Raw genomic sequence first — 11,649 nt, forward strand, 5'->3', positions numbered from 1 at the left:
GGGAGCCCCCTCCTGGCCCCGCCCACCCACCTTCCTCTCCCGCTGCCCCGCCCCCAGGCCCAGAGCGCTGGTGACCCTGCTCTTCTCCCGCCCCCTCCTCCTGTCCCCTTCCCTCTGTCCTTCCAGCGAGCCCCGCCGCGGCCACCACGCCAAGAATCACCCGCTCCAACAGCATCCCCACCCACGAGGCGGCCTTCGAGCTGTACAGCGGCTCCCAAATGGGGAGCACCCTGTCCCTGGCCGAGAGACCCAAGGGCATGATCCGGTCAGGATCCTTCCGAGACCCCGCGGACGACGGTGAGACTTCACGCAGCGCGGTTCACGCTCACCCACCACCTCCACGACCGCCACACACACATGACTCCCAGGACATGGAGCCGGGGCCATCTGTCTTGCTTCCCGTGCCTTGGAAGGGTCTGGGGGCCCAGGAACCTTGGCTACACCGTCTGGCCGGGGGGCTGGGGGGGACGCGAGCGTGGAAGGACTCGGCGCGCCCTCAGAGCTCTGAGAAGCGGGGCTCCCTCCTCCAGCAGCTGCCTCCCCTCCCCAGCGCCTCGGGTGCGTGGGGACACCGGCGCGATGACAGCTCTCAGGTCCTTTCACAGAACTCGGCGTCTCCTTCCTCTTCCAAGTCCATTCCGAAGGCCAGCCTCAGGCAGGGCGCTGCGGTCGTCGTGGTGATCTGGGGTTCATGGTCAGCGGGGAGGCCTGGCCTTGTCGGAGACGAGGCGCCCACACCGGCGTCGGGCTTCCGACCTGTCAGGAGGGCTCGACTGAGCGATCCGACTGAGGGGTTTTACAGGGTTTCTTCATCTAGGGGTCCCCAGGATCTCAGCACGTCCCCCAGCACCGAGACAAGGGGGCCTGGGCAGCGTCACAGGGTTTGTTCTGAGCAGCTCGATGAGAATGTACTTTCCTGACTGGGAAGATGAGGTGACACCAGTGTGACCACCCTCTCCCTGTCCCTCAGCGCCAGCGCCCCGCCACCCCCAGACCACGCAGACTAGGGAGAGGCAGCCGTGCGCAGCGGACGCCGCCTGCTCTGGGCGGCAGTGGAGCCGGCTGGGTGCCCGTCCTGTTCTTTCCATTTGCGCCGAGGCCTCGAGGACCAGAGCCCACGCTCGCCCGTGCCTGGGGCTCCTCCCAGGAAGCCGTCGTGCCCCGGAGGCCTGTGCCAACTCTGTGTTCTGTTCTCTTCCAGTCCACGGCTCGGTGCTGTCGCTGGCGTCCAGTGCGTCCTCCACCTATTCCTCAGTAAGGACACCCCCCTGCTCCCCGCCGCACTGCCCCTAGAGCCTCCTTCGGCTGGGTGGCGGGCTGGGTGGGGCACCCAGAGCTTGGAGCCCTCGGCGGGCGCTTTAGCTCCTCTTTCTGGCCTCGCCACCAACCCCTGAGCAGCTCGGGTGCCTTTTCATTCCCTCCTTTGAAAAATGGAGAATCCCGTGGTCACACAGCCGTTCTGTGTCGTGGGAGTGGGACGCCTTGGTGGCAAGGAGATGGGCAGGTGTCTAGGACCCCGGGACCCTGACCACGCCCAGAATTGAGCAGGGGGTCACGTGGCCCCCGCCCCTAATTCGCTAGCCCTCCGGGTGGGCGGCAGGAAGGGCTAGTCTCCAGGGAAACCGAACTCTCCTTTCCCGGCCTGCTCGGCAGTGGCAAAGCTGGCTGGGGACGGGGTCCAGAGACTTTCCCGAAGCCCCAGCCTAGGGTCTGGCCGGTCCCGGGACGAGCCGGGGCCAGGACAGGTTCAGCCCGTCCCGCCCTCAGTCGCGCCCCTCCGAGCCCTGTGCCCTGCACGGGGGCCTGGCCGCCTCACCTCTGCAGTAACCACCTGCTTTCTCTCCCTGTCTCCTCCCGTGCTCCCTTCTCCAGGCTGAGGAGAGGATGCAGTCTGAGGTAGGGCGCCAAGCCTCCGTCTCTGCACGTGAACGCCACCGCGCCCCGCTTTCCTCTCCAACCTGATACTTCTGCCGTGTAAGCCTGTGTCTGTCTTCCTCTCGCAGCAAATCCGGAAGCTTCGGAGGGAGCTGGAATCGTCGCAGGAGAAAGTGGCCACCCTGACGTCTCAGCTTTCTGCCAACGTGAGTGCCGTGAAGCCGGGGACACCCAGGCGGTCATCGGGCCTAAGCTTAGATAAGTTCAGCCAACAGAGGACAGTTATCTCGTGAGGTGCCCCCCGGGGCGTGGACGCCAAGGTAGCAGACAGAGGGCTTGGGGGTTGGCCTCCCGTACCGGAGTCTCGATTTTTATAAAGACCTGTTTTTGCCCCCCGGCCTCACCAGCAGGTCTGGGTGCGTTCCCAGCCGCTGGTCTCTGAACTCCCGAGAGAAAGAAAGGAGGACGGTCAGTGGTTGTGTGCGCAGGTGGGAACAGCCTCGCCACTGGCCGTGGGCAGAAATCGCCACGGATTGTGATTATAGATCCCTCAGAGCCTGTCACAGCCGGGGGGGGGGCTGTATGTGGTGACGGGGGGTGTTGCTCCTGCCTCATAACTGGGAGGGCACGGAGCTGGCCATTAGAATTCCATCCGCTGACAACGCTACCCCGGAACCCAGCTCCATTCTCGTCCACCCCCAACGGCCTTGTCCGTTGTCCGGGGGCAGCTGGCAGAGATGGCCGGAGCCGGAATTCTGTGTCTGTGTCCTCGACCTGTCCTCAGGCGCCCACGGAAAACGAGCTGCTTCCGTCCTGGGCCTTGGTTTTGCGGCCCTGTGAGATGGGGAGAAACGCAGCCAGCCCTCTGTCCAGGCTGGGGCCGTCTGTCCCCTGTGGCCGAGCTGCACACAGGACACAAGAGCCCTTCTCCGCCGAACGCCGTAAACAACAGCTGAGCCGGATACGGAGGGCTGTTCCAAGCGTTAGCACAAAAGTAGCCGTGTCTCTAGTTTCCGCAGCGGTTTGGGGTTTTTCTCTTCCTTCCTCTCTGGGGAACCCAGCTGTCTGGCCTGGGGTCTTCCCTTGGAAGCCGGCGGAAGACTCCACCAAGATCTGGCCTGTTTCTGATATATTTCAACAGTGGCTCTCTCTCCATGCTGGCTGTTCTCTTGACTCGCTTCTCCCAAACCCTCGATCCAGATGTTGCTTGTTCATGGCTCATATCAAGCACTTCTTTCACTCGTGGGGACCCACAGGAATTGTAATATAAACAAAAACCTTGTACCCCACCCGCAAGGCAGTGGCCTGGGCCAGGCGCCACACACCCCTGAAAACACGTCTAGGAGAAGCACCGGGAGGCAGAAAACATTAGCCGGTCACTCACTGCACTGCAGCCCGTCAGCCATCGCGCTGGCCAGACTGGCGACAGCCAAGAAAATGAATTTAGAGGGTGATTGTTCTTAGAACAGGAAGTTCCCTTTGGCCAAGACAGAAGAAACCAAACACCCAGACATGACGGTTCTGAATTTTCAAGGCAGGTTTTTGCCGAGGTCGCGGCCCTGCCCTCAAGCAGGAGACATGAAGCCAGGACTCGGGAAAGGTCCCTCTGCAGAATCCTGGTTCCACACTAAGCTTTCGTACTGTTCCTGGAGCTTCCCAGCTGCCCGAGCTGAGGGCTCCCGGACCACTGCGTAGCCCTGGGGTCGCACAGGCGCCCTGGTGAGATGGAGGGTTCGAGAGGGGTCAGAGGAGGGAGAGGAAAACCCAGGTTTGTGAAGGGGGAGCCCCCAGTGAGAAGAGGCCAACACAGAAGCACATGAGAAGGCAGGGTCCCCGCGGAAGCCAAGGACGCAGGAGTCCTCTGTGCAGCGGTGGGAGTAACCTGCTGAGGTCATGGCAGCGGGGCCACGCAGCTCATGTAGGACAGGCACTGCCTCCGTCAGTCCAGTGACAGCAGCCCTCAGGCATGTCCCACGGGCACTGGGAGAAAACCATGGTGTGCCCAACGGGAGGAAAACAGCCGACAGGAAGCCCTGAGAGCGTGTCACAGACGTGTGAGCGCCCAGGCGTGTCCGGCACTCCCTGTGGGGTCGCCAGCCTGCTCACGTGCCCTCCACCGATGGCGATTTCTCTGACCCCAAGTGTCCCCTTCCTAGTCCTGGCCGCATTCCCTTCACCTTTCCTACACATCCTGCTGCCAGCTCCGGCCATGCGCTGGGTGGCCTGCGTGTCACCTTCCCCCAGCCGGCCTCTTCTACCGGAGGGTCCTGGGCACCCTCCCGTCATCATGAAACAGACCTGACACCTAGCGGCCAAGCTGTGGAATGCCCCTGCGGTCCCCTCAGCGCCCCAGCTCTGCAAACAGCCTGAAGAAACCAAAACAAGGAGCAGCCGGAACGGGTTAAGGATGGAGGGCCACCTGGAAGCAAGGGAGGGAAGAAGCCAGTTTCCACGGGGACCGTGGGGGCCGGTCTGCTGCACAACACGGGCGATAAACCAAGATGACCGGAACGGCCTCGGGGCTGTGGCTTCCCCCAGAGCAGAGGGACAGTCCCGCTGCTGGGAATTGACAGGTGCCAGCTCCCAGACCTCCGAAACGCCGCCCTGCTCTCACACTGTCGGTGCCACGTCATTACCGTGGCAGCCGGTCTGCCCCGGAAGCTGTGTGATCACGTCTGCCCGCTCAGGGAGATCAGTGTTTAAAAGCCCCCGAGACGTCTGTCGGCACTGGTCAGCGCTGGGGCAAGCGAGAGTGGAAGGAGGTCCCCGAGTCAGTCCTCTCTGGCCCCGAGCCTCAGGCAGCTTAGGGACGTCTCGTGTTCGTTTCAGGCTAACCTCGTGGCAGCTTTCGAGCAGAGCCTGGTGAACATGACATCCCGCCTCCGGCACCTGGCAGAGACGGCCGAGGAGAAGGTGAGGGGCGGGGCCCGGGGCGTGCTGAGGGCGGGGCCTCTGCACAGGCCGCCTCCTCTCCCCGAGCACCTGAGCGCCAGCGTCTCCCTCCCTTCCTGTCACCCTGAATTCTCAACCTGCCCCTAACACAGTTGTCCCCATTCCTACTCGTCTGTGTCCTGCCTGATAGAAGCCCAGTGCCTGGCATGTAGCAGGTGCCCCCGTCCCAACCGATGGCTGTGTTTTCGCTTCCCTCCTAGGACACGGAGCTGCTGGATTTGCGAGAAACCATAGACTTTCTGAAGAAAAAGAACTCGGAGGCCCAGGCAGTCATCCAGGGAGCCCTCAATGCCTCGGAAAGCACGCCCAAAGGTAGGACGCAGCCGCAGGTCGCGGGCATCGGGTGAGAACAAGGCTCTGCAGGCTTCACCTGCGCCCACAGTGTGCAGGTCCCAGGTCCACTCTGGAGGGTGAGGGCCCTTTGGTGCCTGTCAGAGGGACGCTGCAGACCGGTCAGTGAGGAGTGCCAGGGCCACGCCCTGCCATCCCCGGGAGAGGGACAGTGAGATGACCTGCAGTCCCCAATGTTCTCCTGCACCTGAGGCCAGAGCCGGGCTGCCTGAGAGGATCCTTAAAACAGGCCCTCATTCTTACGGGACGAAGATAATCCGGCACCCGCGCCCCTTGGAGTTCACCCAAAGGAGCTGGATTTTTACGTCCCCACAAAAGCCTGCACACGGTGTTTACAGCAGCTTTGTCCGTAATTGCCACGACCTGGGAGCAGCACGCACAACGCCTTTCAGTTAGTGAAGAGATGAGTCCGCTGTGCTCCAGCCAGACAACGAAACGCCCCTCAGCAGTAAGAAGCAGTGAGCCATTAAGCTGTGAAAGCTATTGAGTCTTAAATGCACGTCACTCAAAGAAAAAGCCAACCAGAGAAGGTGACATGCTGCGTGACTCCAACTCTGTGACCTTGTGGAAGGGACAAGACGAGACAGCGAAGGGATCCGTGGCTGCCGGGTGGGGCGGGGTGAGGGGGCACAGGGTTCCGGGCGGTGAGGTCCTCTGGGTGAACTGACGGCAGGCGCCTGTCCACACGCATCTTCCCGGACCCTGGCTGCACAACACGAGCCCGTGACGATGACGTGCCATGTGGGTTCCTCAGCTGTGACACGTGTACCCTCTGTGGGGAGGCTGTGAGCTGACACCAGCCCTAGAAAACGGAGTTTAACAAAAAGCTCTTCGCATTTGTACATAAGTCTGCTGTGTGCACTCACGTATGTAGTCGGGTGTGTGTGCGCACACCTGTTCTCCAAGGGGGACGAGGCCGAGGTCACATGTAATTACCTGGGCTGAGATGACAAGCTGCTTTGCTAGAGCCAGTCAGGACACGCGGAGGCCTGGTGCCACGGAGGCTCCGTCAGGCCCTCAGGGCAGCTGGCTGGTCCTTGTCCTTGGCCTTGGCCGGTGTTGTGCTCCGTTCCACTGTCCACGAGCGCCTGCTGCCCGCTCTGCGCAAGGCCGTCGTCCCTTCCTCCGCTGACTGTCCCTCCAGCAGCTCACACTCATCCACCCTAATTCCGTTTCCTCCCAGAGCGATGGAGGCAGCTGCCCCTTCTGGCCAGGAGGGACCCCTCATCTGATGCTTTGGGACAGCCCCCCTAACAGTCCCCCCACACACTCACACCCCCGTTTCCACACCTTTGACACACCTTCCCCACTGCTTGTGACACTGCTCTTTTATCTTAAAGGAGGAAAAAGTGGGGTCCACCTGTGTCCCGGCTCATAGCCACCTTCTCTCTCTCCTCCCTTCACAGGCAGACTCACCTCCGCACCTCCCCGTCACACCTCACACCTCACCCCACTACAATTTTGCTTCTATCACCGTCACCCCACCAAAACTGTTTAACCAAAATCACCAGTGACCCCCATTTTCCCAAAATCTAACTTACAGTTTTTAGGACCTGTGTTACTTGGCTTCTGTAAAATGGAGAAAACACCTAACCAGAATTTGTTGTATTAAATCAGAGAATGTATGTTACGTTCACCACAGTGCCAGGCACACACTAGGTGCTCAAAACAGTACCCCCCCCAACCCCCTCACACACACACACACACGGGCAGTGCCCCAGGGGTGCCAGGACCCAGCCCTGCACTAAATTCTTCCCCCGTCATCCCCTCCTGTAGCTCCGATGCCTCCGTGCTTCAAAGGATACTGCCCATAAACTGAAAAGACAGCCCAAAGAATGGGAGGAAATATTTGCAAATCTTATGTCTGGTAAGAGTCTAGCATCCAGAGTACATTAAAACCTCAACAGTAAAAAAGCAAATAACCTGATTTTAAAAATAGGCCAGAGATCCGAATAGACATTTCTCCATGAAGACACAGAAATGGCCAATAAGCACACGAGAAGATGCCCAGTGTACCCGTAGCCATCCAGGAAATGCCAGTAACAACTCCAGTGAGCGGCCACCTCACACCCGCGGGGAGGGCTGCAGCGGAAGAGGCCAGTGGCCAGTGCTGGGAGCCTGCGACAGGCCGAAACCCTCGCGCCTTGCCGGCGGGAATGCAAAATGCCGCAGCTATTCTGGAAACGTTGGCAGTTCCTCAGAAAGCTAAGCGTGGCATTCCCCTGTGACCCGGGAATGCCCCTGGGGCAGACGAGCCCTTCTCAGACCTGGTCCAGCTGAGTTCATGCGACGGTGCACACATGTCTCTCCTTCTCTACAGAGCTTCTCGGGAACAGCTCATTGCTTATTTTTTACCTTTGACACTTTTTTTTTAATGTTGAGACATGATTGTTGGAAAAAGGACCCACAGAATGAGTGAAGCAGCCCAGAAGCTGCGTGGTTCCCTGTCCCCTGCACCGCCCGTCTTCTCTAAACACCCCCTCTGTGTTCCTCCCTCATCCTCGGCCCCTAGAACTTCGGATCAAGAGGCAGAACTCCTCAGATAGCATCTCGAGTCTCAACAGTATCACCAGCCACTCCAGCATCGGCAGCGGCAAGGACGCAGACGCCAAGAAGAAGAAGAAGAAAAGCTGGGTAGGTGAAGGCTGAGGGGGGGCCGCCCCCGCCTCCGCACAGGGGCCGGGCTTTTAGACCCCGATGCGGCCCCTCCGACACGGGGCCCCAAGCTGTGTCCGCTCGGAGCAGGATCTGCTGAGCCCCCCGCTTGTCCCCAGGCCACCCCTCCCGCCTGCACACGTGTCTGCTCCCCTTGGGGTCTCCATCCCGAGTAGGTCAGGCGTGTTTGGCAACAGAAGGAAAGGTCCAGAAGGGGGTGTCCAACCAGCCCCTCCCCCAGCCTCCGCCCCCATTCCCTTCTGCACTGTGGGAAGATTCTATGAACAAGGCCATCAGGTGCTCCTGGAGGCCGTTTCTTCCAGTTTCTGGAGAGGTATGTTTCGAACCCATCAGGTTACTGCCAGAGAGCCTTGTATTACTTTTGGCCCAGAGGCAGTGGCGTTTTTATTTTCCCAGGTGACTCTATACTGACTTTGGGTGCCCTTTCTGACACCCTGTAGGTGGGTCCAAGACACTTTTAGCCCCCTGCTGCCTTTGGGAAGGAGAGGACCCCCAAAAGGAGACTGGGGTTCTCTGTCCCCATTCAGAAAGCCTGACCCCCCCAGGCCCTGGCGTGTAGTGCAGACAGGTGCCAGCTGTGTGAAATGAGTGATTAAGTGTTGCTTCTTTTTTTCTCCCCCTTCAAAATGCTGACTTCAATCCCCATTTTTTTCCAGGTCTATGAGGTAAGAGACCCTCTCCCCCTGTTTTCTCTTTCCCTTTGCCATACCTCTCCCGTTTCCAGAGCAGCCCCCTCCCCCTAAAAACGAACTGACACACATAAAACTAACCGTGACGGTCACCCCCCAGAGTTCCCAAGCCACTCCACTGCATGGTCCCCCCACGGCTGCCCCACGCAAGGACAGAGGAGCGGTCTGGCTGGGGCCACGTGGGAGAGTCCAAGTCCTGAGCTGGTCCCGCTGCCCTTGTTACAAAGTTGGCCGGATACAAAAGCAGTCAGATGGAGCTGCCCCGTCCAGGAAGCGAGCGTTCTTACCTCTGGTTCATCAACCCCTAGAAGAGAATGGCTAGGGGAGCCTTCTCGTGACCACGCTTCCTAGAGGCCAGTTCAGTCTGGGCCGAGCCCGAGGACTTCGCGCTACCCTGAGGTGAAGCAGAGGCAGGGGAGGGATATGTGCCAGTCACGTGCCAGTCACCCGAGACCCGGAAGCCCTCTGAGCATCATGGGGTTTGCAGACATCTCAAGGGTGAGAGCAGAGCCCAAGACACACAGAGTGAGCCCAGACGTCCCTTACACACCGGATGGCTGTGGCTCCCTGCCAGCGCTGAGAGACGAAGCCTCTCGTCTCAGCCATCAGGGAGCCTGCAGAATTGCAGAGAGGACAAAAAAAGTCATCAGATGGCTGATGCCAACCCAGCAATGCCAAAAGCCTAATTCAGCCAGTGAGTGGAAAGGAATTTATAGATGAGAGGGACCCGTGACAAAAGGACGGGGAACGCCACAAAGGAGGTAGAAGCTGGACTGAGGTGGGATGGTGACAGAGGAGCGTGCCGGGACGTTTCTACGTGGACACTGCCCCGTGAAGGGCAGCCGCGGGCCAGGGAGAACACGCGTCCGTCTGGGGCCGGGGTAAATGTGTGAACACGTCTTAGGTCAGCGTTTCGCACAGTGTGTTCACGCTAGGCCGCTGAGCTGCTCCCCGAGAGGACGCCATCGAGCGTGGGGGGCCTGCCCTTTGTCCAGCACACGTCCACGTGCCAAGAGCTCTGGGGTGCACTTGCTGCAGAGGCCTGTCACGCTTGGCTTGGCCCGTTGTTCCCTGAGCTCAGCTGACACCGCACAGCTCCACCGTGTCCCTGCACCCCTGGCCACACAGACTTGCAGGAGCTCGGCTCTCCCTGGGGGCCTACTGGCCTGAGAGGGCGTCCACTTCAGGCAGACCGGTCACAGGATCTGTCTATATGCACACACAGGTGCACACGCATTCATACGTGCTCACGTGCACGCTTGCACACATGTATGTGCACACACATGGCCTCCTGTGAGGCAGTACGTAGAGAAGACGCCGTTGGCTTGAAATCGGGAGCCCGAGCCCCAGCCCCGGGCCCCCCATCAGCTGTGCAGCCCCAGCCAGCAGCTCCTTGGCCTCAGCATCAGAGAACTGAGCTTGACGGGACTTTTGGGCCCCGAGTCCCCACTGGTGACACGTCCCCTGCACACTTACCCCCATCCCCGCCGCAGGACACGGGGCCTCCTAGGAGCCACCCTAGCACACGCCCCCCATCAGCTCCCGCCATCTCCAGGCAGCCTTCCTGTGCTGCAGGCGAGACACTCGGGAGTCCCCGCGGATGTCCCTCTCCCCTCTCACTGTCCCAAAGGCCCGCTTCGCTCTGGTCCCCTGTGCCTCTGACCCCTCCTCCACTGTCTCTCGCTGCCATCTCATCTCTGTGCCCGTGTGGTGTGCATGCTGTGTGGACGCATGTGAGTGGGTGTGGGACAGGGCCCTGGTGTGCATTGCGGCTCACGCCCAGGACACCCAAGCTCGTCACCACCTGAGATCGCACACGCTGTGGTCAGATGACTGTTCCACATGTCTGAGGAAATGGAAGGAAGTGACCCTCGTTCTAGGACCTTAGAGCGGAAGTAGTGGAAAGCCCCGTAGCTGGTCGTCTGGCCATTCTGTGATGTGTTGAGCACACGTGACCCTGAAGGCAACTCCATCCCCCGCCCTCCACTCCTGTTCATTTCCACAGAATCACTTTGTCAGTTTCTGGTTTATGGGTGAATGGAGTCTTCCCTGTGCCCTGGTCCCAGCGGGGTCATGAGGCCCCCCCCCCGGAGAGGGGCCCCGGACTGAGCACCTGCTGGCCTGTGGCCAAAGGTGGACTGGATCGCTACGAGCTATCCCCTCTGACCCCTGGGGGCTTCTCTCCATCCCTGTCAGGGGCGCAGACCCCCAGGGGAGAGAGAAGACCCGAGAAGCTCCCGTAGCCCCCGCCAGCACCAGGGCGTTCCCCTCTCAGCCCTAACGTCCAGGCAGCTCTTCCGTTCTCACACCACGAGTCAGTCAGAGGAAGGCTGAGCCCCCCAGACGCGCCCTGCCCGTGCACCGCCCACGTCCCTGCCCAGCCCCCCGTCCACAGCACGGCCCTGACGCCTCTCCACCTGCGTCTGCTCTTTTCTAGCTTCGAAGTTCCTTCAACAAAGCCTTCAGTATAAAAAAGGGGCCCAAGTCAGCTTCCTCGTACTCGGACATCGAGGAGATCGCCACCCCCGATTCCTCGGCCCCCTCGTCCCCCAAACTGCAGCACGGCTCCACAGAGGCCGCTTCGCCCTCCATCAAGTCCTCCAACTCGTCTTCCGTGGGCGTCGATGCCCCTGAGTAAGTGCCCCCCGCTGCCCGCCACCCGGCATGGTCCCTGTGTAAACCTGGTCCCTGTGTAAACCGCTGGCCTCCAACCCTGCCACCGGGCCCCCCACAGACCCAGCCCTGGGCCTCTGGGCGCAAGGCCGTCCCTCACTGCCGGGTGCAGTGAGGGGTCAGGAGGAGCTGACTGCCAGCCGTGGTCTCAGACCCCAGTAACCAGCCTTCTGCCTGTAACTGGTCTGACTCGCTTTCCTTCCAGGGCCCCTGCTCACTCGGCCCCCCACGCGAGGCTGTTCCACGCCAGTGAGGAGGACGAGCCGGAGAAGAAGGAGGTGTCTGAGCTGCGCTCCGAGCTGTGGGAGAAAGAGATGAAGCTGACAGACATCCGCCTGGAAGCCCTTAACTCCGCCCACCAGCTGGACCAGCTCCGGGAGACCATGCACAACATGCAGGTCAGTGTCCTGAGGAGGGGACGGGGGCGGGGGGG

The 11,649-nt window shown here is 60.7% G+C and overlaps 1 protein-coding gene across 3 annotated transcripts in view; it reads left to right on the forward strand.

Annotated features, from left to right (window-relative positions):
- NAV1 (neuron navigator 1) overlaps positions 1-11,649 on the forward strand; it is a 195,497-nt gene that overhangs the window by 170,834 nt on the left and 13,014 nt on the right. Inside the window, exons 13-22 of one of the 3 annotated variants that reach the window (XM_019638044.1) lie at positions 127-297; positions 1,202-1,254; positions 1,873-1,896; positions 2,004-2,081; positions 4,705-4,788; positions 5,028-5,139; positions 7,691-7,812; positions 8,511-8,519; positions 10,981-11,177; positions 11,422-11,614. In XM_019638044.1, coding sequence (XP_019493589.1) covers positions 127-297; positions 1,202-1,254; positions 1,873-1,896; positions 2,004-2,081; positions 4,705-4,788; positions 5,028-5,139; positions 7,691-7,812; positions 8,511-8,519; positions 10,981-11,177; positions 11,422-11,614 — 1,043 coding nt within the window. The remainder of the gene's footprint in view (positions 1-126; positions 298-1,201; positions 1,255-1,872; positions 1,897-2,003; positions 2,082-4,704; positions 4,789-5,027; positions 5,140-7,690; positions 7,813-8,510; positions 8,520-10,980; positions 11,178-11,421; positions 11,615-11,649) is intronic. The other 2 variants (XM_019638045.1, XM_019638046.1) reach the window with 2 other exon arrangements.

Source organism: Hipposideros armiger, unplaced genomic scaffold (assembly GCF_001890085.2).
Source record: "Hipposideros armiger isolate ML-2016 unplaced genomic scaffold, ASM189008v1 scaffold_37, whole genome shotgun sequence".
Classification (NCBI taxonomy): domain Eukaryota; kingdom Metazoa; phylum Chordata; class Mammalia; order Chiroptera; family Hipposideridae; genus Hipposideros; species Hipposideros armiger.